At 39.1% G+C, this 26,374-nt stretch overlaps 1 protein-coding gene across 10 annotated transcripts in view; it reads left to right on the top strand.

Annotated features, from left to right (window-relative positions):
• The window catches only part of DENND1A (DENN domain containing 1A), a 495,826-nt gene that overhangs the window by 129,746 nt on the left and 339,706 nt on the right, over positions 1 to 26,374 (top strand). For 9 of the 10 annotated variants that reach the window (XR_006386371.1, XM_044264938.1, XM_044264939.1 and 6 more), the window contains exon 4: positions 18,883 to 18,932. The exons of the other annotated variant lie outside the window; for it this stretch is intronic. Coding sequence is in view for 8 of the 9 variants with exons in the window: in XM_044264938.1 (XP_044120873.1) it covers positions 18,883 to 18,932 (50 nt within the window). In the remaining variant the exon portion in view is untranslated. The remainder of the gene's footprint in view (positions 1 to 18,882; positions 18,933 to 26,374) is intronic. 10 annotated transcript variants of the gene reach the window in all.

A 26,374-nucleotide genomic window follows, 5' to 3' on the forward strand; every position in this document is an offset into this window, starting at 1 on the left:
CAATTGCACTTTTTATAGCCTGTTTGTTCCAAGAGTGATACTTAGGGGTGAGTGTGCTAGAAGTTGCTTCTCCGGTACGCTTATGCATATTTTGGTGAAATATAGCTAGTGTCTTAGAGCTTTTTGAATAGAGGTCTGAGCACACTTACTTACTCTATATATATAGTTCGCTGTTTAGAGTTGCAGGTAATTTTTCTTTCCACTGGCACTGAAACAGAGGTTATAATGAAACCAACAATCTTTATGCATTTATAGAAACTATAAAAATTTTATGGAAATCTTTATATAGAAACTAACAGTGTTGCTTGTACAAGCTCTATAAGCAATGTAGAAACATGGTACATTGGGAAAAATAAAAAGGTACCCTTCTTTTATGGTTTTATATGGTCTATGTGATTTTAAAATTTCACTATAGGCAGTTAAGCAAATTATAAAAACATGCATCACCTATATACTAAAAAGGAACAAAAATATGTTGCATAACTTAGGCTAATTGTGATGGAAATTGGCATTTGTGAGTTGCGTGTAATTGCTTAAATATGGAGTTTTCATCTGTTCATACTTCAGGTATGCTCTAAAGAAAACATTTCTTAGGCTCACAATTATTCATAGTTTAACCTATGTAAATGGATTGGAAGATTCTGGTTAGAAAGACAACAGAGATAATATTTAATCAAGACTTGCTGCTTGTATGCTGGTGATTGCCTCGTTCTTTTGGTGAGCTCCTGTGTTTGAAAACTTTCATGTTATTTTCTTCTAAATCTCGATAAACCAGAGACTAAACATTTTAATTCAAAACTTGTTCGTGCCCTGATTCATTGAAAGAAATAAATTTTCTGTTACTGTGAAAGGACGTCTCATACTGACATTGTATAATGTGACATACATTTGTAATAGTCACACAAAATTTAAAAGAAATGATAAAATCTGATTTTTCTCATTGTCATTAGGCATTAGAAAGCCATAAGCAGCCGTGTACCTGGCTTTTATAAACTGTGACATTGATTCCAGAAAGATTCTGCTAGTCTTTCTTTAGAGACTTGTCGAAACTGTAGGATCTTCAAGTTGAAATTGAGACTTTGGGTTTGTGGTCCTTTGGGCCTTGCATTCACCAAGCTCACGAAGAAGCTCACCAGTCTGCTTTGTCAGACCTGGGTGTATCCCATTTCCCTTAGAAATTTTGAGCTTTCTTTTTTCCCCACATTCTTCTCCAATGTGTGGGTGCTGTCATGCTTCCAGTCTGCTCATACAAACTGCTCAGATCTGATCCGCTTGAAATGGTGAGGTCAAGTTTGGTTCTGGAAACTTTTTTTTGACACCATATACATGGGACAGAATTTATTGATTCATTTAAGTCTCATTGAGAGGATTTACTTATGGAAGTATCAAGTGGATCATGCTTTTGAAATGACTCTACAACCTGGTCTTAAGAAGACTAACTTATAAGTGTCTGCATTTTCTGATCTTTTCTTCTTCCCCTTAGTGTGTGTTTTTGGTGGCAAAAACTGGGAGAGTAGATTTAATTTTATTAATTTTTTTAATTTTTAATTTAATTTTTTTTGAATTCATGAATTGAAGGAGAGACTATTAAGTGTAGTGTCTGCAGAATGTGAGCCAGGCACCATACTAAGTAAAGAGGAGGAGAGAAGAAGTAGATTCTACTCTTCCCTGAAGGACCTTACTGTCTCGTAGGCTATAAGGGTAATGCACATTCAGGTCATTTTGTTGGTTTGTAGCACAGTGGCATGACCAGAATTGGGGGTGTCTCCAAAAATTAATGGTAGTGATGCCACCATGTAATCACATTCCTACAATGTCTTGTCCTTTATGTTATGAAGCCTTAGAAGATAGTAGAGTTAACAAGAGTGGTACGGAGAAACCCAAGCGGGAAAGTCTTGAAGCTGCCCTTACAGAAGATCATCTTTTAGGTTTGTTTTGGATGTGCTTTTCCTGAGAGTCACTGTTGATTTTTGGATTTTTCCACCTCTTGCTCGGAAAGGTCAGTTTCCATAATTCTTAGCAATTTGGCAGTCTGGGATTGTAGATAGAAATGTAATTTTCTCATCCACAGATATAAACACTCAAACTTTTCAAACCCTAGGAGCTGATTGTTTAACATAACAGCAACAAAGAGCCCTGCAGAAGCAGCTTTCTTCAGGAAGTGCACCAGTCCCCACAAATGCCATGAGATGTAGCCATTTTGATGGACCACAGTGCAAATTTCGATAAGATTCATTGATAGAATGCAGATGGACAAATGCATCCCAGATTAAACATCAGCTTCCTTGTATGTGTTTAAAAGTGTCCTGTTCTTGATGATTGGCTTGGTTTTAATTTTTTTTTTTTTTTTCAAGTATAGGTTCATGGATGGTTAAACAGTAATCCTAAAAAATCTGTCACGTGTCGCTTCTTATTTTTCCTTGTGTTGTTACAAGTCAGATTTATCATCTTGGACAAATGTCAAAGTTGATGATTTTTAAAGTGTTTGCTGAAGAGAAACCACCTTGTAGATAAATGCTGCTACTCTACCGTATCGATACCATGAGTTCCCCCCAACTTCCATTTCCAGAAAAGGGTGAATTTAAGAATGGGATGGGGTTGGACGGGCTTTTTAATGAAAACTGTATTTCAAAACCTTAAACATTTAACTAAACCCAATTGAAAAATTGATACATTTTCTGACTTAAGGCTTTTCTTTCAAGTTGAAGATTTCTTCCCAATTTGGTCACTCCCCAGCTGTTACAGTTATATAGAAGGAACTCATTAAAAAGACAAATTCTTTTTGAGCTATTCTTTCTGAAAGCACGCCAAGCTATGCAGCTACGTTGTACTACTACTTACTTGAATCTAACGCCAGGAAATGGTAATTATGCAATTCTTACTTACACATTCTTATTAGAAGTGTTCTCCTGGTCTTATTCTGGCTCCAAAAAAGCTCCACTAGATTTCAGACATCTGTGAATACTATTGGATGGTCTTGTTTCTTTTGAGTTACTCAATGGTTATAACTAGGTGGACAGGGGCTGTTTCTGAGCACGGTGGTCTGAGCCTTAACTTTAGTCTCATGTAACCAGCGTCAGTTGATCCGGCAAGTCTTGTTTATTATCCTTCCCAAGTTGCTCCCCAGTCAATTTCCCTCTGCATTCAACTCTTAGTTTCTCTCCTGTGGACTCTTCCTAATGGCCTACAGCCCAGTGCCCTTTTAATCACTTTCCTCTGTAAGATGGCCAGAGAGAACTTTTCTAAAACGTATTTCAAATCCCACCATTTCTCTTTAGTCAGAACTCTTGCTCGTCCCCTGGTGCCTTCAAGATTGACTCCAAATTTCTTAAAACTTGGATTTCAGGCCCTTCGCAGTCTGAGCTGACTCAACTTGCAGCCTAGTTTCCTACTCCTTCTCACTCTATAAACTGTCCGAGAACACCTCACCATTTCCCAGCATGCTTTGCTTTCTCCCACCTCTGTTCTTGCCCAAGCTGTTTTTATGGTTGAGATCCTTCCTCAAGCTCCCTCCTGCTTCCCAGGTATACTTCTGTTCAGCATTAACTGCCCTGCTCATATCACTTCCCCTGTGAAACTGGCCGTGGCAGAGTTAGTCACTCTGTCTCAGCACTTGGAGAGCACTTGGAACATTGACTTCTTACACTGTATTATTTATCTATCAGTCTGAACTCTTTAAGTATGGGAATGACTATAATCCGTGTTAGAGGCTCTTCTCAGCAGCGAGGTTAAATTATGGGCCAGTGAATAATTGTGAATATGAAGTACGTCATACACAGACATAATTGTTAAGGAGTTCAGATTCCAGAAAGCAGAGTACAGAGGCATGAATGATAGCGTGATGAAGAACATGGACTTCGGAGCCAGAGTGCTTGGGTTTGAATCCCAACTCTGTCATTTACTGGACTTACCTCTTCAGGATTTCATTTCCACATCTGTAAGCTAGAGGTAATCATAGTAAAGACCTCCTAGGGTCTTTGTGGGGGTTAAGTGATTTGAAGTGTGTAAGAGGGCTCAGAATCATTCATGGCATCTAATAACCAGTAGTTATGTAGTGGCTCCCCTGTCTAGGGACGGATTTAAGGCAGCAGGGTAATCCGGTGGGGTGCTTTTGTTTTGTTGGGTATTAGGGTTATAGGTGATAACCTTTGCCTCCAGAATTTGGCAGAACCTAAGAATTCTGGAAAACCTTTCCTTTCTGAGCCCGTGCTGTTCCAGAGCAAAATTTAGAGAAGTTGCAAGAGGAAGAGAGAGTACTTTGTCAAGTAAAGATGAAGAGATATAATCAGAAACAGTTCTTGAATATGTTCGAAAATATACTGAAAATATGGAAACTCTTTAAATGGTGATGAAGGGGTTTCAAATAGCTAATTATTTTTAATTTATTTCAGTTGTGAAATCTGCATATTGAGACTTTGCGTGTTCAAAATCTTAGAAATTTAGTAATGTGCCCCCACTGTCCTTGTAAATTAGCCCTTTTGGTCGCATATAGTGCTTTGTACTATTGTGTTAGCTTTTGTTTTTTTCGATACACACAGTATAGAGTTGAGAGTCCTGTGGCTACTGTAATTACAAACTTGTGTAACTTTGGTCAATTTCAGATTTCAAATGTGAAATAGGATGAAACCCATACTGTGGACTAGTCTGTACTGTGTGTACATGGGTATATAGCAGGTGGGGGTCGATGGGTAGAAAATGAAAAGGTATTTATAAAAGAATTAAGATGATCTTTTAAAGAACAATGATCTTAACAAAGCTCATGTGCTTATATACCAGCCTTGTGAAATATGTGATATAATATTTTTTCACATTGCTTTTATTCCTGGAATATTCTTATCTAGCAATTTGTCTAGTAAATACTCATCTCTCAAAAGTTGGTCACATGTCACCACCTCTGAGGGGTCTTTCACATCCCCCCGGTAGAACTCTCCATACTTTCCTTTTTCCATGACCATCTGTCAGAAAACCGAAAACACTTTATTGTGTGTTGTTGTTTATGTATCCTCTCCCTCCCCCCAAGCAGGAGGTCAGGGTTTCTTGCTTGCTTCGTGTCCGTATCTCTAGCACCTGGTACTGTGCTTGGATATTAGTAGTCCAAATATTTGATATGTAATAATAAAAGATTATTAGAATAGCTTTCACACTGTGATTTCTGAGCTCAGAATTTGAACGAGGTAGGACAAATGAAGACATACATTTTATTAAATCCTATCTTACCTACCAGACGCTTTTAAGATTCTTACATTTGAATATATTCAAACATGATGCCTCTTCAGTAACATCTGATTTTAGAAGTGTAAACTGTAAATTGTTGAGAACATTATTTTTAACAGAGAACTCTTCCAACCTTCCAGATACTTACCATTTCTAGAGATCTAAACTGCTAGTAAATTGAGAAGTATTTCTGAATTTCTAAAATATATCTGTTATAATAAACAGATTTAATGGCAGCTAAAATCTTTGCATTATTCATGTCTCACTTATTTCTTAACAATTATCATTCCCCCCTACAAATTTTAAGTGCTTTTCTTTCTTCTCCTCCTCCTCTTCCTCTGTCTTCTTTTTCCTTTTCTTCTTTTTTGGTATGTTTGGCCTAAAGAAAAATAGTAGAAGGTAGGTATCCCCATGTTGTAGGAGATCTGGCTTTGGAAAGGCCCTTTGGGCAAAGGCTTTACTTTTTCAGCCTCATTTTTTTTTTCCATCTGTAAAACAAGAAGTAATACTAATTTTGTAGAACTGGCAGGAGATGTGGGCGTGATGTATACACAATACCCAGATTAGCCTAGTTGGATAATTGTTTTCTGATGTAACATGAGGAAAATGAAGCAAAGGGAAGATTTAGCTGTTTCCATGTAGTTCATGATGTGTCTGGTATTGCATTAAGTACTAGAATGTAGGTAAGTCTTTAATGTGGTTAAAGAGCCTGGGGTCAAGTGATAAAACCTTTTTAACATCACTCCCCAATTTCCCATCACAAGGCAGATAGAACAGCTCTTTGTTCTTTCAGGACCTTCCAGACACGCCATGGTTTTTCAAGAGTCTGAAGACCATAGCAGCCAATCTAGAACACTTTGAAGAGTGAAACGGGCACCATGATTGTACAAACTGAGCAAACCAGGATGTCCTGGGCAAACCGGCACATGAGGCTCCCCTAACCGAAGACCCTGTGTTAACACAAGCCTTGCAGTCAGTCCGCTGCTGTAGTTGGAGAGTGAGGTGGGAGAGAGGCGTTAGCTTCCTTCAGCATGGAGGGCTACTACCGCAAAGTTGGAGCTGTCTGAGTGTTTATAACTGTGGTGACAGAATCCTAATCCAGCAGGAGCCAAGAATGAGACTCTGATTTGTAGTCAACAAAGCAGTAAGCTGAGGACTGTGGAAAGAACTTAAGCTCCAGGGATAGATGAACTTGGATTTAAGTGTTAGCTTTTCCATTCACTGTCTACTTCCAGTTAGGCAAGTTACTTCACTGTTATGATTAATTTTACTCCACTTTTAAGGTTCAGTTCACGCATAAGAGGTTGATAATCTTTATGATACACAAGATTATTGGCAGGATCATTGAGCATATGTAAAACTTCTAGCATAGAGCATGACCCGTATCGGCTTCCTTCTGCTTGTCACTTTACCCCCTCCAGAGAGCAGATGACCATTGGTATATGAGCGACATAATGAAGGCTGAATCAGAACAAGTTACATCGTTACATAGGTCAATTAGATACCTTAAATTTTGTACATAATTCTTATATTTATTAAGCATAAATAGTAAATTTTTGACAGAAATGGCTTATACCACATTTATACAAACTTTAATAGTTTCTTCCATTCCTTTTCTTTCTTATATCAGGAATAAATATTGGGGCACCTGGCTGGCTCAGTCGGCAGACCATGTGACTCTTGGTTGTGAGTTCAAGCCCCACACAGCACATGGAGCCTACTTAAAAAAATAAATAAATAAATAAATAAATATTGTTTCTCCGATAAATTCAGTTCTCCTTTGGCCCCTGTGGCCTCACTGTTTCCTATGGAGATTAAACAATACAACCTATAGACTCTTAGCACAGTGCTTGGCAATAGTAAATGCTCAGTTAATGCTCTTATTTTTGCATCTAAATCTCCAGATTGTCATCCAGCCATCTTTCCGCACCACCTTTCACTGGGTGTTTCCTCTGTGCTGGGTACCCCACTAGACACTGACTGTGGATATAATCATCACCATTCTTAACTCAGTCAAGTGGGAAATATATTCAATTTTTCACTTTTTAACATCTCTGAAATTGGGATGCATCTTACAGTTGATGGTATATCATTCAAAGCTTTTTTCCCCTGGTAGTAAAAATAATAGTCTTATAACCAGTGGCTTCTGAAATGCAATGATAGATAACACGTTACTGCAGTAAAAAGTCCTGCTTTCTTCGTATACAGGAAAATGGACTTTGGGGTCTCAGAAGGAACACCAGATTATCAGGAGCATGTTCTGAAGAGAGATTTAAGCTGATCCTGTTCAAATTTGTTACACTTCCTTTGTTGTTCTCTTCAACCATAATCCCTTTCCATGCTGCTGGGTTATTATTAAGGCTTCTGTGTGAGGTTCCCCTTCCTTCCTTCAGGAATCGGAGGCCTGGCAGGCACCTGGGTGTGTGTCTTTATTCTCCTGTGGAAATGTAGGGTCCTGAGATGATGGTCAGTTGAATGCTAGGAATGATGGTTGCAGGACTGGCGTGGGAGCTCAGGTGAAGAGCTCGAGGAGAATAGCGTTTGAACCCCTTGCAATCTGGAAGACTTGCGGGTTATGGCAAAGTCAGAAAGTGACGTGCAAAGTGATGTAAAGGACTCAAACCCTGCTCGTGACTTCAGTGCACTAGAATAAAGCCCAGGCTCCGTAGCATGCCCTATAAGGCCCATTATGATTTGGCCCCTGACACCCTATGCAACCTGATCTTTTTTATTTATTTATTTTTTAAGATTTAAAATTTTATTTAAATTTAAAATTTTAAAAATTTATTTGACAGAGTGAGCAAGAGAGCCCAAGTGGAGGGTGGGCAGTAGAGGGAGAGGCAGAAGCAGGCTCCTTGCTGAGTAGGGAGCCTGAAGCCAGACTCATCCTAGGACCCTGGGATCATGACCTGAACCGAAGGCAGATGCTTAACCAACTGAGTCACCCCGGCAATCCCCAGCTTCTTCTTCTTGCCCTGCTCTGTTTCAACATGCCAGGCTGATTTCAGTTCTTTGTGTCAAGGGTTCTTGTTCAGTGGCTTTTGCTCATGTTCTTACTTTTTTTTTGGCCTTTCTCTTCCTATTCCTCTAACAGTCTTTGACTGGTGAACCCTTACTCATTCCCAAAGTCTCAGCTCAAGATGCCACTTCCTGAGATCTTTCGTGACCCTTCCATCTAATTTCACCCCCCATCATTCTGTCAGAAGACCCTCTTCTTTCAAAGCTCCCTTCACAGTCGAATTCTACATTCATGTATTCATTTGCAAAGCATCTGTCTTTCTAACTAGATCAGAAGCTCCGTGCAGACAGGGCCCTTAGCACATTGGTTCTAAGATATTATCTTGCTTAGGGAAATATACACATTTCCTTCTCTAAGATGACTGAAATACGCTTCATTCCAGGGTCTCCTTTCTGTCTGCCTTCTTGTATATTAACTTTTGGGAAGCTTTTAAGGAACCAGAAGCTTTTCTTCACAGAGTTATTTTAAAATTCAACAACCAATTGGCCAGTACTTGAATCTAAGTCACTCAAATGGATCGTGTCTCCCGCTGCCCCCATCCCCAAACAAGTAATAGTGGTTGTCTGAGCTCCTTTCTTGTTATGATGGAGTGAAAGAGCTTAGTGAGCCCCAGTGTTCCAGGAACCTAGATGATGCATCTGGATTTTCAACATGCTAAGCTTAAAGTACTTACGGGACAGGAGAAAAAAGAACAGAGCCTGGTGTTAGACATAATCTAAGGTGAAGATTCAAATTTAAGACCTTTACATAATGATAATTAAAGTGTAAATAGACTATTAACAAAGGAGAATGCGGAGTGAGAAGAAGGAAGAGAAAATCCTGGGAAATACACTTCAGGGGAAGAGGTTGAAAGAAGGGCCAGAAATTCAGTAGTTTGAAGGCTCTTCCATGTTCTGTGTCGAACAGAACGTTGGGTATGTAGCATGTGTTGTTTGTGGGAGCGGTGAGTAAAGCTTTCTTCTCTTTTAATACTTTTTATGATATTATGGACAAAATAACTATTGAAGAGCTGTCCGTGATCCAAAGAGTGTCAATCAATTTATTTGTTAAGAAAACCCCTGAACCTCACCTGTGATAGCAGTGAGCTGTTAAGAAAGAATTGTTTCTCTGAAGAGTTTATGCCGCAAAACCGTTGTGCATTTTGAGTGGTAGAAATAGGTTTGATTTGTAATTCTTTGTTTCTGTTTTTTTTTGTTGTTGTTGTTGTATTTTAAATAATTTTCCAAAAAGAGAACATGTTTGTATGCAGTAGACAATTAGCCATTTAACGATAACCAGGTGAGAACTATTGAATCACCCTAGAGCCAGTATGATTGGCCTGGTCATTTCACCTTTCAGAAATTTCAGAATTTGAGTGTTGATAAATTTGGGTTCTTTTGTATGATGAGGCTCCTGGACAGTCTAGATCAGGGGCTGGCAAACTAGAGTCAGCTGGCCAAGTACTGCCTAGTGGAGGTTTATGTGTGGCCTTTGAGCGAAGGTGGTTTTACCTTTATGAAGAGTTACTTAAAAACAAACAAACAAAACAGAAGAATCCGTGACTGAGTCCATCAGTGCCCTGCAGAGCCTCAAATATTTACTGTCTGGCCCTTTAGAGAGAAAGTTTGCTGACTCCTTCTTTAGTTTGTAAGTTGTAACTGAAATGAACCATAAATTCCATAGGAAAACCTCAAATTGATGACTACCGTTCCAGAATGTCTTGCACGTCATTAAGTTTTTCTTTTAAATAGTGGCTTAGCTGTTCAATTAAGAGAACATTTTTTTGTTGGTGAATCAGTCAACTCTTGATTGATTGATGTCTGCCTTGTGCGACTTGATGGTGTGGTCAGAGGGTAGAGGGCTCTCAGGGCCATATGGTGTCTCATAGCATAGTTCTGGAAAGTGTTGACATCTCTTCTGATACTATTGTTGTGTGTATAGTTTATCCCAGCTTCGGGTAAACATTGGGACGCACATGTTACGAGCACGGTGTGTAAAGTAAAATAGAACATACATGTGGAATTGAATTATTTTCTTTGTTTACACTTTGCTGGCCCTCTGAAGAGACACTTTCTAGTTGCGAGAGTGAAATCCTTGAGTATTAGATTTCGGAAAACTATTTAAATTGTATAATTTTAAAAATTTCACTGCTGTTTCGTAGCATCTGCCTTTTGTCTTTATAATGAGATGTCATTGATCTGTTCTGAGTATAAATTTCCTCAGTGCTTGAGTCCTCCCGATAGCGTTTTATTAGAATCTGTAACTTGTGGGGAAATAAAAGTTGATTTGAAGCAGTTCTGTAATTGGAGGTGACTGTTCAGTGGGGCCCCGTCTAATCAATTGCTGAATAATTCTCTCTCAAAAGCGGATTTGATTTTTACAGTTTGATCTTCATAGTGTGTTCCCAGTGTTTGTTGATGGTGTCTGACATCTCCTGCCACTGGATAAATAAAGCCTATTATTTCTTTTTCAACATTTTAAGTGATTACTCTCATACAAGAGCTGAGAAGCAGAAGGTTAGCTATATTATCAAACTATGATCCTGTCTCTCCGAAGAAGCTGGGAACCTTGATTAATATGCCTTGTTAACTGATGATTTCAGTTCCATACTGGTAGTGCTAGAATAATTTGTATAAACCAAGCAGTACAGATTCCTTATTTTAGCACTAAGACTTACAAAGGCTTCTTTTAGCAGCCTTTAATTTTGTACTTATGTATGTGACATAGCCTGTGGCTGTGATAGCTACTGTGAATCTCCAGTTGTTTGGGGATGAAAGGAGGAGGCAGCTGGAAACTCGGTAGCTACATCTAGCTGTCTACCTAGAGAAGGCCTTGATTTCAAGTTTATCTAAACAAGCTCGACTAATCCCAACTATCTAGGGGGATCCACTGTCAAAACAAGCAGCGTGGCCCTGAGGCAAACACAGCTATACAGAAATGAAGGCTGGGGCTTCCAATACTCCGATGACTGCATACTGGAGGCTTTTTTTCCCCCCTGAAAGAGGGTAAGAGAGGTAGAATTTGCATAATGCCTTTTCATTGGGAACTTTTGGAAAGCTGACAGACCTCCAGCTTATAGATCTGTAGCCACAATACAGAGTCTATAGGAGAATCCTTGAATGACCTAACCATATTGAAAGAAAATATAAAAGCGTCCAAGTATAGCCAAGTGAGAGAGGGAAAGAGGCTGATGCATTGTCTAACATCTGCTGTACTTCTCGTTAGTTTTGTTCTTTGCTATTCTGTGTGGACTTTGGAGAAGCCTAAGACAGCCTAACATGAATCCTATAATCTTCCTTCTGAATATTTATGTAGTGTGCCAGCTTCTAAGCTGTCCTTTGCGTTTTCCTACTTCCCCCTCATTTTCATGCTCTCAAATGAGGCCAACATTTCAAAAGCTAAATAAATGTTTGTGAATGTTTATAAAAGATTTGCATAGATTTGTCCTTGTCTGACAAAGATCACTTTTTTCTTATGCCAGTTCTGAAAAAAATTTTTTTTAAGGTTTTGGTGCTTGTCTTGACAACAGAGTCCTGCATCCCAGAACAATGATTGCTGATTAAGTGGGTATGCAGTTATGACTGAATAGGCTTTCAAGATACTGGGTAACAAGACCTATCATCTGAACGCTGAATTATAGAATTTAGAAAATGTTATCAGAAGTACACATTTAAATCTATTTTTTGGTACCATATCATTAGGTAAGACAAAGAGTTCTTACGAGTTAAAAGTATCACCACCCACGGTTTTAAAAATTCTTCTGTATAAATTTTAATAATTAGAATGTTTCAGTAACTCCGAATATCACTTTTCTTTCCTGTGGTTGAACATATTTAAAAATAATTTTTCGACCCGTAGGCACTCTTTGGAACCTGGAAGTCTACCAGTCATACGTGTTAATATGGTTACTGGGGTGGTGATCAGAGGAAATAAACCAGGCACTCGTTCAAGACCTCTGAATGCACAATCATACCTTGAGAAAATCTAAACTACATGAAATACGTGTTAGGGCTTAATTATAGGACACACACACACACACACACACACACACACAGAGCCCAGACACTTGTGCCACTGATGTGTTTGCTGAATTCATTTGTCTTTTAAAATTAGAATGGATTTTGTGGGGTGGCAGGGGATGCTGTGGGTAGAGGTGCTAATTCAGTTCAGAGATATTCAAAGATTGGCAGGAGAGAGAGGTAACAGCCAGTTCTGTTAGTCCTTTGGTTGTATTGGTTTAGAGGCTTAAGTTGTCATTAAGGCACAAACTAGAGCCACTTCTCTGACACAGTTTTTATCACATCTGCTAGGCTTGTGTCCCAAGAGGAGACGTGGAGAGCAGTGAATTCAGCATGGGCCCATTATCGACTGCTTTTTCGTGTGTTGTAAAAGGAGTGAGACCTCAGGGAGGCTTGGAGCCTCCTCCCGTGTAATGTCCAAGTCAGATTTGAAGGACTGGTGGCAGGAAAGCTTTGGCCTTTGGGTGTGAATTCTAAGAAATAGAGGCACAATTAAGTTTAAAAAATTCAAGGACTTTGAGCTTGATAATGAAAGATTTTTTTTTCCTAGACTAATGTGAGCAGAAAAGTTGCCCATCTGTGCACATTTTTGTGTGCATTTAAAATATTTAAAAGCTGACAGCTTTTAATATGCTTACAAAATACGATTTCTATCAGTGCTCTTTTTTTTTTTTTTTTTTTTTTTTTCCTAAGTAGTATCTTCCTGAGGGCAAGTTGCTTCTTTAGTGAAATCATGTTTGCACTTTTACTTTTGGGACCCTGTTCCTTCGGTATGTGCTGACTTGTGTTTCCTCCTCCCCCATTTCCCCTAATCTTTCTTCCTTTTAAATATATTGATAATATAAATGTTCAGATAACATGTTTAAAATATTTAAGGAAATGAACAAGGCAAAATATCTTACAGTAGTAATATTAAGTCCAAGGAATTCCATTACTGACGCCACCAAATGCTAATCGTAAGAGATTCCAACCAAATCATTTGTTCATTTTGTAAGTATGTGAAACAAATGTCAAGAAGTTTACTGATCTTAAAAATGTAGCTCTCTCATTTTCACCTCTTTGCTATAAGCTTTCAAGTTAATCAAGTGAAATCTTAGAATAGAGGTTGTGATAATACTGTAATTTGGGAATGACTTAGTTTTAAGTAATTTTTTGAAGATACGGAGAGATACAAAAGGGAAAAAGTGATTTTGTTAAGATTTTTTTCTGTAAGATCTAGTATTTTTACATTAGACTTCCAAGGTCATGAAGATCTGTACTTAAAAATAGTGAAACTACTGAAGAGGTGGTTCTTCAGCTGTTGTTAAGCATTCCACCAACATACTTAATTTAGATATAAAATTTATATGATACATGTTATATATAGAACGTAAAGAATTTCTATATTTTTTTGTAATTTTATCTTTGAATTACATTGACTGTGTATATTAGGCATTATACAAATTAACATGATGATAACATATACATGACTCAAAATTAACTAACATTTGTAAGGAAAAAAAAAAAAGGTAAACTGGGAGTAAATATTGAAATATACCAAAGAAAGGAAACAGATTCTGTAGCATTTGAGCAGCATTGTTAGAAATTTGACCCAGCTTTTATGTTTAGGTGTTGAAAGACCTTTCTGTAAAATTCCCTTTTTCAAAGACTTTTCTTTTTTTAAAAAACTTTGGCTGTAACTCTGTTATGGATCTTGGATGTAATCTGGCATTTATAGAGATAGAGAAAAGGTTGTGTTTCCCATTTTCATATTTAGAAATTTCTGATCAACATTCTTGAACTTGGTGCTAATTAAGCTTCTAAAAACTTACCATTCTGTTTTACCCTTCTTGATCATAAGCATTAAAACCTCTGGTAGCTTTCCCTTGGAGTCCCTGGTTTTAAGTTGAAATGGCTTAGAGTAGAAATTTTGTTAGCTTTCTGTGTGTTTGGATTTTGTGTGTGTCCTGTTTTTAACTTTCAGCTTGAGTTTTAAGATCATCAATCAAAGGCTTTTCTTTCAAGTCAGTGGCACTGATCTCAATGGCAGGACTTAGACAGTCAGCATTTCCCTCATGCTATTAAAAAAATTTGAGCATTGGAATAGAATATTTTAAGAATTTGTGCTCCCCTGATCTTTTCATCACACATTTACATTTTGAAATGAACAAATAAATTAGATAGAAAAAAACTCAGGAAATGTTCTCCCACTGTTTTCCCGTCTCTCCCTCCTTCACTCTTTTTGGACAAGGGTAAATTATCTACTGCTGTCCTAGCTTTCAGCAAGCTGCAAAGTGGCTGATTATAGCTCTATGTGTTTTAAAATACGTTCATTTACTCAGGCTATCTCTTTCCTTTATTTAAATGTTTTCCTGCAAACATTTTCTTTTTCCCTTTGAACTCTTGAAAATGTGTCTCATCTCCCCACATTCTGTAACCCCAGAGGATATTATAATCAGCCTGCGCTTTTGTCTTTCAGATGGCATTTATTTGTGGGGTGTATATGTCAGTGTCTGACTGTGGGTTCTTTTCATCTGCTGAATACAACTAATTTTTGTTTATGGGTCTCAGTGAAGCAATGGAAACAAAGTATGGACCTCCAAACTGATGGTTGTAGGATCTTGTACACCTCCCTACCCACACCCCAAATTTAGAGCAAATTGGTTTAGCCTTATTAATAATCTGTTAACTGCATCAAATGGAGTCTTCCAAGTTTTGCTCCCAAATAGGATTCTATGATGGATACTATTGTAAATGTAAAACTTTACCAGGTTTTTAAGAGAACGCCTCAATTTCAGCAGAACAAAATCCGCTTTCTCCAGATTGGAGCAAGTCCCCTTAATGGGCCTTCTGTCCAGAGGAGAATTCACATTTGGGTGAAATGAGTCCAAAGGAGACTGAAATGTATCTTGAGTTCATTTCTGAGTTTCATGTGCAAGTGAATCCAGTGTTAGGTGTGTGGACTTCATGTTTGCTTCAAACTCGGAGGCTTGGTGTCTATCTCCTTGTGGGCTGAGCTTTGTAGATGTTGTTGCTTTTCTACTACACTGTGCAATCTGCTGTTTGATATATGCACGACTGAAAGGTTTGTGCAACTGTCTGTCCTCCACGAGGACATCCCCCCCCCCTTGCTTTTATTTCTTCCCACATGAAGTATCGTTGATTTTGTTAGGAAGAAAAGCCCTTTTAGAAATTGCCTATTTCATAAATTGTCTAGTGACACTAGGGGTTGAATGCTGAATTCTTGTCTCATTTATTTTGAAAACTTTGCTACTGAACTCACCTTAATCAATGAGCTCAGTGTTGTCTCCAATAAGTTATGTGTTGGATATATTGATTGGGAAGGATTTTAGAAAACCCGTCTGGGGTTTATAATGTCAGCAGTGTTTTGATTATGAAAAGAGTTGGAACCTGGGGACATGGAACCAGGTGGCGAATGTCCTAAAGCCAGTGGTGACATGGTGGACTGGTTCCCTCCTGGGATCTAGTTCATGCCCTGCACTTTAACTGTGGTGACCGGCTACTATAGATTCACTTTTTTGCTCATTAAAATGTTAAAAAATCAAACTGTACATAAAAAGATTTGTGAAAATATAAACTTGGGAATTGATCTGGGGAGCTGGGACGATTTCCCCCACCCCCTGCCTTAGCAATGAGGTCATTTACATTTCATCAGCTGTACTGCATCTTGAAGATCTGATTTATGTGGTAGTAGTTGTGGTTGTACTGGGGCTGTTTGTCTGAAAGAGCTTGTGTAGGCAAGAGGAAAAGGGGAGAAAACAGGAACATTCCCATTTTCAAAGAAAGTTCCCTAGCCAAAGACACAGATCCTGGAGAGGAAAAAAGGGGTTGCTAACTACTTAGTGACTTTTCCCAGTAAAGTTAATGTTGAAAGACACTCTTTCATAAATATAATGCTCAAATTATATTTAAATCAGGGTTTTGGAGTCCCCTCTCTTGGGGAGTGGTACTTTTTGTCTTCTGGTAATTGTATTTTTCTTTGGAATAGAGGATAAAGTAGTTAAGTGTGTGTGTGTGTGTGTGTATAGGCAAAAATCAGTAGTAAGAAAATTGGTTTGTTTCAGCAGTTTTTATTTAGAAGAAACACTGCTTGTTTTTCCCTGTCTTCTGCTTATCAAACTAAGAAGATTTTTCAGTTCTGATTGAGATAATGTGTGAATATGCCTAACACAGAGTAGATGTTCATTTCTGTTTTCTCCTCTGACAGCACACCACTGGCTTGTTTGACTTAAATTGGAATATCAAGCTCTTGTAATATCACAAACATGAAGAAACATATTGTAAGGCACAAACATGTGCCTACATTTGCCTATATTCCCTTCCCTCCTCCCCTCCTCCTGCCCCATTGCTTAATTAGACTTATCACTGCTTTCTTGGTTAAAAGGAAAGCTCTTGGGAGGTGGTCTATACCCAGCCTACACTGGGTATTTTGATATTTGTTCTAATATTATCTGACAGACAAGTTCACGGTTGGTTATTACTCTCGACATTAGAAAGTGGTAAGTAGTTTCTATATTGTAGTGAGTAATAAGTTGGGCATATTAGATTCCTTTGACTCTGCTGTAGAGCACAATGCTTCCTCGGAGCCATGGGGGTCCTTTCTTTCAAAAATCTTGAGGCCTTTTGGCAGCTCTACTCCAGCATACAGTAGAGAAACACTTCTGCACCTGTCACTTCTGAGGGTAAAGGATAACTGTCTTTGTAGCTGATGTTGGCAGTGAGTGAGCACTAGGTACTGAATGTTAAAGGATGCTCAGTACATACACTGAAGTCAGGAGATGCTTTGTGGCATCTGAAACCTGATGTGAAAGGAAATTCGTAAGGAATTTTTTTTTGTGCATGTAAATCATAAGAGTTGAGCGTATGTGGGTTAGAGTATGTTTTAGACTGTAGACATTGAACTGATTTCTATGACCTTTCCCCCAATATTTGCCTGATATTAACATTGCTCTGAGACATGGCTCATTTTTCTGATTCTTGATGAGCTTTCGCAATTTACTTAAACATAATTAGTTTTAGAACAACATGTATGGACTTCTGGATGCCACATGATGGAATTAACTGGTGTAGCAATAATGCCTCAGAGAATGTGCTGAAGTATTGTTACCCGCTCTTTTTCATTTTTTAGTTTCGTCTGCCTTTACTCTTTCATGACATGCCTTAACAGTGCTGTGATATACATAGTACCAGGCCAAGATGATATTAAAAAATAGGATATGCTCAATTGAATTATGTAGGCGGAACATGCTCTGGCAGAGCAAGTCAATGTGCTTTCTGCTTCATTGAGTGGGTTATTAGATTGATGTGGTTTATTTCTTGAATGATAGAACTGGTTTTAAAAATAAATGAAGCGAGAAGCATCAATTCAGTTAGCATTGATAATTCATTATTATTGGTTAGAAAAGTGCTACATTTGTAAACTGATCTATAATTTATCACTTGGATTAGGATTTGCAATGGGCAGGTTTGTTTTAATTTGAACCAGCTTCTCAATGACTGAACAATGTGTTCTTCATTTTGTCTTGAAGTTGGGATTTTCAAATAGTTAAAAAGCAAATCAAATGCATGAAAGGAATACTTTTTTAAAATTTATAACGTTGGTCTGTGAACTTATGATAAGCACCAACTGTGGGCTGTCCAAGTCTGTTGTTAAATTAAGTCAAGCTAGAGAAAATTTTATGAAGGAAGTAATAATTAATTACTTGTATATGTGTTTAGTTATGTGTATATATGCCGTATACGTGGAAATGTGTCTCTTGGGAAAAAGACACATGTGCGCACGCGTGCACACACACACACGCACACACTGTGTATTGTGTCTCTTATTGTGCTGTTCTTAATGCAAGAAGCTTCCCTTTTATGAATAAGAAATGTTGCTCTGCTTTTTGCTTCCTTTTTGTGCACTTCCCCTGAATGATGGATTTGGTCTTATTACCTACATATTTGTAGAAAGATACTTAATTGCTTTGGATTTTCACAAATTATAAGCAGGTAAGTGTGCCCACTTACAATGACATTTACTGAAAACAGTGCATACTTAAAATTATTATCGTTTGATTACAAAATTTATTTATGCCAGAGATGGCAACTTCTTTATAAAGTAAGGAAATGAAGTTTTAAACTCTAAAAAAAATGTAGTTGACAACATTCAGGGACAATTATCTTCAAGTTGGCTTTCTATTCTGCTTGTGATTTGGCCTATTGATGTAGGGAAGCGTTGTCTAATCCCGGCCCCCTCTGTTCCTAGGTAACAGGCAAAAACGGTGCCAGCAACAGCGGCCCTGCCAGGCCAAACCCATGTGGCTCGGTGTTATTCACTCTGATCCATATGGTCAGGCTGGAGATGGTCCCTGGAGGGGTGTTAACACTCAGCAACCCAACCGCCTCCCTCCCTTCAGAGCTTTCCTGCGTGGCTCCTGCTGCTTGCCCATGTGTGATTCTTGATTAATTTTTCATTTTTAATGAAGTTTGATCATGTTTATTATTTCTCATGATTGACTGCCTGTACTCCTCCCATGTAATTGATAAAGCCCATATTTCTTCATCTGTCTCCTCTTTCTTTAGGGTAAAGTTGCTAGATTGTGTGCCGTGGTTAATGCTAGATTTATTGGTCCCATTAGATGTATAAATTATCTCTCTTTCTCTCCACAGGAAGTTCTACAGACTTTGACCAAGTTTTGTTTCCCCTTCTATGTGGACAGGTAGTGTCAGATTTTCAAACTTTACTAGAAAAAAAAAGTGTCAATAAACCTGCTATGGAAAATAAAAACCATACCATTCTTAACATTCCGTCTGTTTAACCAAGATTTAAAACGTCTATGTTTCAAGGGGAGTTGCAGTGTTCTCCTTTCCCGGGGATTTTATGGACACTATCAAAAAGTTTAAAGCTTGGAGCTTTGCGTTGGTTGGTCTCTGAGGTGGATTTTGCATGACATTAAATTTTTGATTTTGGTTATCAGACTTGAACCATGATTAAGAATGGTTGGTATTTATTCCAATGCTATTTCATTCTTATTTAAGTGTGAACATATTTAACTTAGGTAATGTGGCATTATTCCATGGCCTTATGAGTATTACATGGACTTTGTTTTTCTTTGATTCAACGTAAAATTTAGATTGCCACAGGCCTATCTTGTTTAAAGGTGTTCAGCTATTTAAAAGGCATGTTGTTTCATAGTATCTTGCATTTTAGGTGGCTAAGAATGGTATCTCTGGGGAACTAAGCATTTTCTATAGGTTCTATAGAAAAATAGGACATCATCTGAACATTTTCTTAAGATTTTGCAGTACGGTAAACTCTTGGAAAGGTGTCAGTATAAGAACTCTAAGATAGTTAAAATAGTCTGGTGGATTAAAAAAAAAAAAAAAGCCACTGGTTAATGGTAACAATTTTGGAAGAGCTTCTTTTTTTTTTTTTTTTAAACTGTACAAAACTATAACTCACTAACAGTATTAATAAAATGTCAAAGCGGTCCTCTTAATCTTCTTTTCAAGAAATGTCTACTATGTGTTTCATTACATTTTAAATTACATTTTAAGCATATTATTTGTGCAGCCATTTGCCCACCATTTACTCTTTTAAATTTTCTCTTAGAGAATTGAGCTATGAACTGTGCATACAGTATGTCTTAAAAAGTCCACTTCTAGTGACAGAGGTTTTAGAAAATACCCTAAGTAGTACCTGCCATAATAATGTTCTGAGAAAGCTAGAAAATGGCCCATCTTCAGAAAGAGTCTGTCTTGGATTTCAGAGTACCCAAACCCGGCAGGCTTGAAGGATTTCAGTGGTTTTGAGTGCACGTGGGTAGTGTGCTGCTTGGTCTTTTCTACACTTTGTGGGAGTGGTGTCCTGCTTTGTTTGGCACAAACCTAAAAATGGTGTGAGATGAGAATTGGTAGCCAAAGGAGTTTAAAAGAGTACTAAAAAGCAGCACTGGAATGTTGCCAACCACTTATAATCACTGTTTTCCCTGGTTCTAACATGTTATTTTTAAGCCAATCAGCCATTGTAGTATTCCCAGACTTGGGCCTTTTTAAATCCTGGGATCAGGGTTGTTTTAGTAGTTAGTGGGTTGATGCTCAAAACAGAATAGCCTTAATTTTAAGGGGGTCAGTCTTTGTAATGAGAGTCCTCTTGTCTCTTCTTTATCCTATTCCTTCTAAAAATAGCAAGGAAGTAGGGTTTTGTTTAGAGACGTTTAATGCAAACTTCACATTTATATGTATGAATTAGCGATGCATGAAATTTCCTCCAGTCACTTATAAAATGTCTTACAAATTATGGCAAGGGCATATTTATATAAATTAATAAAGCTGAAATGTTTTTGAAATGTGGTTAGGTATCTAACAAAGAAAAATAAGAGAATATATTTTTACATGACTTCTTGTAAGAGTGGTGATCTGTTTTGGATAGGTATTCTTTAATTAGCTTTGTAAACTAATATTGAAAGAAATACACAATGAGATTAAATCCACCCCCAACACACAAACCTCTCTCCTCCTCTCTCACCGACCACCTGCTCTACTTACCTACCTGTCTGGGTGATTACATTCTTAAATGGAAAAAAAAAAAGCAGAGTCCTTAAATAGTTCTAAAATCTTTTTCTTGTCACCAATGTCCTGATGCCTTTTTGTTGTTAGAAGAATATTTTTCTTCTAAAAACATTTCTGTCTAGATCACCCTCCCCTAATCACGTTTCTCCTATTTTTTCACAAAATGATTTGGGACAGAAATGTCTCTTTATGGATCTACTTTTAATCCTTGCTTTGTTACAGTGGTTCTTTCTTATATTTTGTTATATTCCATACCCTATAGGTGTTGATAACTTTTATTGATAACAAAAAATTCCACTTTATTTGAGGATTATATTTTTTCTTTTCTCTTTCCCCACTTTTAACCTTTGCAGACTTTTATGTAGAAGAGATAATGATAAGTTTACTTAAAATAAACACAAAAATTTTAATGTTACCATTTTTTTTTATTACTTTGCATTAGCACTGTTGAATGGCTATGCCCAGATTCTGGGGCCCACAGAGCCCCCGCCAGATGTATTCTTGATACTGTTTGCCTTAAAAAAAAAATACGTCAGCATGGGAGATGAGTAATGCTCTAGGTGATTATGTTGAAAAAAGAAAGCTTCCTAATCTTTTCTGTATCTGTGCTTTTCTACCCCAAGGAACAATAATAAAACTTTCTGACATTTCTAGTCTATGTCAAGAGTGGGATTTTCACAGTCATCATCAAATCACCTGTTAACATTGACATCTTACTGTCTCTTGTGTTGTTTTAAGATTTTTCTTTCTGAAACTAGGACTTATGAAAAATAATAATGCCAGTATCTCTTCAAAAGAAAATGCTTTCTCATATATCACCTGACTTGATCCTCCTATCCTAAGAGATGAGAACAGGTGTTGTTATCTTCATTTGAAAAAAGTCTAGGCTGCAGAGAAATTAGAATTTACCCTAAGTTCTTATTAGGCTGCTAACATAACATAGATGTCCATCTCCCAAATTAATGAATACATTTTTCTGTAGAACATATTGTGGGAAGATCAGTTACCAAATAGTGCAGAGAGGATGGAAATTTACATTCGAGTGATGCTTGTCAGAGTGCTGGCCATTTTCACATTAGTACTTCATTTCTTTTCCCCTGCAACTCTAAAAGATAGACGATGGTGGTAGCTCTTTTACAAAAGAGCAAAGGAAGGTTCCAAATGTGTAGCATTATGTTGGGTGATATGGAAATGGTATTAGACTTGGAGTTCTGCCCTCCATGTGTTTCTCAGTCTACTTCAGGAAGTATTATAAATACACATCGAACAGTATCTCTCCAAAAGGATAGTGAGGTTAGGGAAGACTGAGATGGTCAGAGAAAACTTCTCACAGTGGGAGAGACTTGTGTTGAGTCTGCAAGGACCGTAAGAAGCGGGTAAGTGGAAGGGAGAGCCTAACACCCCATATGCCTGAGGAGCAAAGCAGAGGAGAAACCACGAGTGAGCCTAGAGATTGTTCAGCCTGAGCAGATGGAGCCTGCTGGGGAGAGGGTGGCGTGGACTGTGAGAGCTTGGGCTCTGGCTACAGGAGGCCTTGCAAATGTGTGAGAATAAGACAAAATTCGTCTGGTTCAAACATCCCATTTTACAGAAGGGAAACCAAGATTTGTAGAGGTGAAATGCTTGGCTTATGGTCACAACTACGTACTAACAGAGCTGGGAAAGAAACCCATACTCTTGCTCCCAGTCCAGAGTTTGTTCCCTCCCTCCCTTCATGCCTTTCTCTCTCTCTCCTTCTCTCCTTCTTTCTGTCCTTCCTTTCAATTATTTGCTAGAGAGAGGAGGGCGAGCACGAGCGCGCACGCAAGCAGGGGAGTGGCGGGCAGAGGGAGAAGCCGGCTCCCCGAGGAACAAGGAGCCTGATGTTGGACTCGATCTTGGGATCATGACCTGAGCTGAGGGCAGATGCTTAACCGACTGAGCCACCCAGGTGTCCCTAGCGCAGAGTTATGTCTACCTGAGGCTGTTTCTGAGGCTCTTGGTGGAGAGGAGTCTTGAAAGGACAGCAGGGAGAGATGTTATCACGCTCAAAAACTTGTCCTTGTTGGTGGTGACACCTTGTTGGTGTCCTTGTTGGTTTCTTAAAGGAAGGAGAAGAGAGATTTGTATACCATTTTGTACTGCGGCGCTACTTGGTAGCGGGCAACCGCTTCAGTCCGAGCACAGCGCACTCGCTGGAGGATGGAAGAGCTCTTCCTTCCCAGGTTTGTGCTTATCCTCATTCGGAACCCAGTGAGTCGGCTGTCATTCAGGTGCTCTGTAAATCCTTCTGCGCACAGATGACACAAGCACAAAATGAAATGACATAATCTTTTAAGGGTCAAAGGAAGGCATAGTTTTCGTGATTTCGGATGTAACCACAGATGCAAATGTGATTCACATGCTGTTTGCTGTTTCATTAAGTCTGTTATGTGCCGGGCGTTGTGCTGTGTTCTCCTGCTCTACAGACGTACACATTTGCAACTCACTATTACCATAATGCCATGTATGGGGAGAAGGACTCCGAGAAGTTCAGTAACTTCCCCAAGGCCCCGCTCCCAGTAAGCGGTAGAGCTGCTTTTGGAACCCGCATTTATCTGACTTCCAATTCCACCTTCCTTTTTCTACTTTATCATTCTACTTTATCATTAGATCCATCAGACCATAACTAAAGTAACCAAAAGAACTTTCACATTTTCTCTTTTTAAAAAAGATTTTATTTATTTATTTGAGAGAGAGCTTGAGAGCACACGAGTAGGGGGGAGGAGAAGCGAGGGAGAAGCAGGCTTGATCCTAGGACCTGAGCTGAAGGCGGCTGCCTAACCGACTGAGCCACCCAGGTGCCCCTCAGTTTCTTTCCAAAGCAATGTATGTTTATTGTAGAAAAGTAGCAAATTCTGGTAACTGAAGAAGAAGCCGAGCAGAGACTGAAACTGGTGTGCTGGCTAGTGAGCTCGTCTGGATCTGCCCAGACCTTTGCACTTGTTCCACAGCCACACATTCATCCTGCTCTGCTTTGCAAAACTGAATTCCTTTGGCCCACTTGCATCTCCTGTGTTTTATCTTTGGTTTAGTTCCTTGGTTTGGTCCCACGGGTTAAGCTGCGCCCTGTGATCATTTTCCGTGACATTTGGTAACAATGAAGCATGTAGGCCTTACTGGACAGAACATTGGGAGGAGCAACCTGGAGGACCAGGTTTTCGTTTTTGTTCTGCCATTGACTTGCTCTGTGCTGTGAGCCAAGTGATGTCTCCCCTCAAGGGCCTTAGTTTTTTCATGGGTAAACTGAGGGGATTGGATTAGACCTTTGCTATTCCTTCTGGTTTTGCTACTTTTTGGTTTCCTACTTATGATTCATTTGTGTTTTGTCAGGCTCATGTAGACGAGGGAGTCTAGTATTCTCTGATAAGTTTCTTGAGCAGATAGGCATGTCTCTGGCAGTATGTGACCTACTCTTGGTCCCCAGACATCTTGGGTCAGTGTCATTCTGCCACTTGGATCTTTGGGCTTGGAATGTGAGGAACTTGAGTCTCAGGCAGAGGAAAGGTTTATGGAAGAAAACTTTGAGGCTCATGTAACTTAAGGTTGAGATGGGGTAGTTTGATAAAACATGATTCCTGCCTGATATCCTGCATGCACAGGTGGAAAGGAAGAGCAGCTCTTAGGGTGCCCTGGGGCCTAACAGGTAATTATCAGTAAGCTGTACTAAATCGAGGATCACAGAATGTTTGAGTTCCAGCTCTCGAATTTTGTAGTTTCAGGACAGTAATTTTCACCTTGTATCCATTATATGCTACTTCGTATACATGATTTATAATTCTCAAAACCGAAAAACCGCTCTGCAAAGTTTTATTTTCATTTTGTAGGTGAGGCTCAGAGAGGCACGATAACTTGCCTGTGCTCACAGAACCAACGTGTAGAGTATCTGGGCTTGGAATCTAAACACCTAAGTGCTTCTTCTCCCTCCTGCGTCATGACTCTGCCCCTCCAGAGTCTTCTCCAGCGGCCAGCAGCAAACTCTCTCTCCCTTTCATTCCCACTCAACCACTGCCTCATCGTCTCTTCTTGGAAGAGTTAGCTGCACCTGTGTTTATCCCTCAGCCCTCTCCAGTCTGTCTTCTGCTTCTGTCATTCAGTTCAAGCTCTGCAACCTCGATACCGCTCAGTTCACTGGCCACTTTTCCTCTCTCATCGTGATTCGTGGGTGCAGTTGACCGGTCCCTCCTGCTCGTTCTCCGTTTTTCCTTTGATGGTTTTTTCTCCCTGCGTCTCTAAATCGGTGCTTCTGTAACCTCGTCCTGGATCCTCTTCTGTTTCTCCAAATGCTCTCCCTAAGTGATCTTGTTCTTTACCATGGTGTTAAATTACGTCTGTGTGTAGATGACTTCAATTTATAGCTCCGGCCCAAACTTTTTCTCTGATTTCCTAAGAAGTATGTTCAGCCACGTACTTGACATTTCTATTTTAAGGTTTCTCAGACTTAACATATCCCGAATGGAACTCTTAGATCTCCCCGCAAACTTGTCTTTTCTATCATGAAATGGTAATTTGCTGTCTTTTTACTCTCAGTACATCTGCAAGCCTGTCATTTACACCGGCTAGAACTAGAAACTAGTTCTAGCTAGTTCACTAGCTATTACACTAGCTAGAACTGGGAACTGTCTGCTCAGCTCCATTTTCACTCCCCCTCCGTGAAGTTCGGCCGCCATCCAGTCTCCCCTGCGCTCGTACATCAGCTTCCTCATTGCTTTCTTTGCTTCCGCTTCTTCCAAACTGTTCTCCACATAACATTTACCGTTGTACACTAGACTGTTTTTCTCTTAAAGAAAACCATTCAGTGGCTTTCCCTCACCTTTACAAAAAAATCCTAAATCTTTTTTCCTAAATCCTAAATCACCTTTACAAAAAAATCGTAAACCTTTGAGGCCTTGTGTATAATCTAGCTGTAGCTTAGTGTAGCCCCTTCACATCATGCCTCTTTCCCTTTAGCTCCTGATGTTAGCTGTGGTGGTGTCCTGCTGTCGGTTGAGTTCCTTGAACATGCCTTGTTTTTTCCAGCCGGAGGCCCTCTGCCTAGCTCCTTCTTCTGCCTGAAACACTCAGGCCCCTTTCTGAAGGGGTTGCTCTGCCTCATCCTTCAGGGTCAGGGTCATTGTCACCTTTGAAAAGCTGTCTCTAACCTTGTTAGCTGAGTACGGCTTTGCCTTCTCCATTGGCTTCTATCTTTGTTCCGGCCTTGGTTTCATAAAACACTGGTGCATACAGCTGTGTGCTGTGTTGTATACTTGTTTGTTATTCCTCTCTAGCTAGTGGGAAATCTCCATAGCAGGACAGGTGGCCAGTCCTTGTCCTGGTGCCCAGTGTAGTAGTTGCTCAATTTACAAAGGGGACAACTAAACCCAAAGGCTGATAATATAGAGAATTGCATCTCTCCCTGGAAGATTGGAACCACACTGCCTGTTGACATGCTTCATGCCGTGTATACACTCAGTGTGTAAATAACTTGGAGATTAAGCAGAATGCTGCTGGAGGAGCCTTGAATGGCTCACGGGCATTTAAAAGTCAGCATGAATGTTAAAGTCTGGTTTGAGTACTTGTTCCTTTTTGCCCT

The sequence above is a fragment of the Neovison vison genome, chromosome 9, assembly GCF_020171115.1.
Source record: "Neovison vison isolate M4711 chromosome 9, ASM_NN_V1, whole genome shotgun sequence".
NCBI lineage: Eukaryota > Metazoa > Chordata > Mammalia > Carnivora > Mustelidae > Neogale > Neogale vison.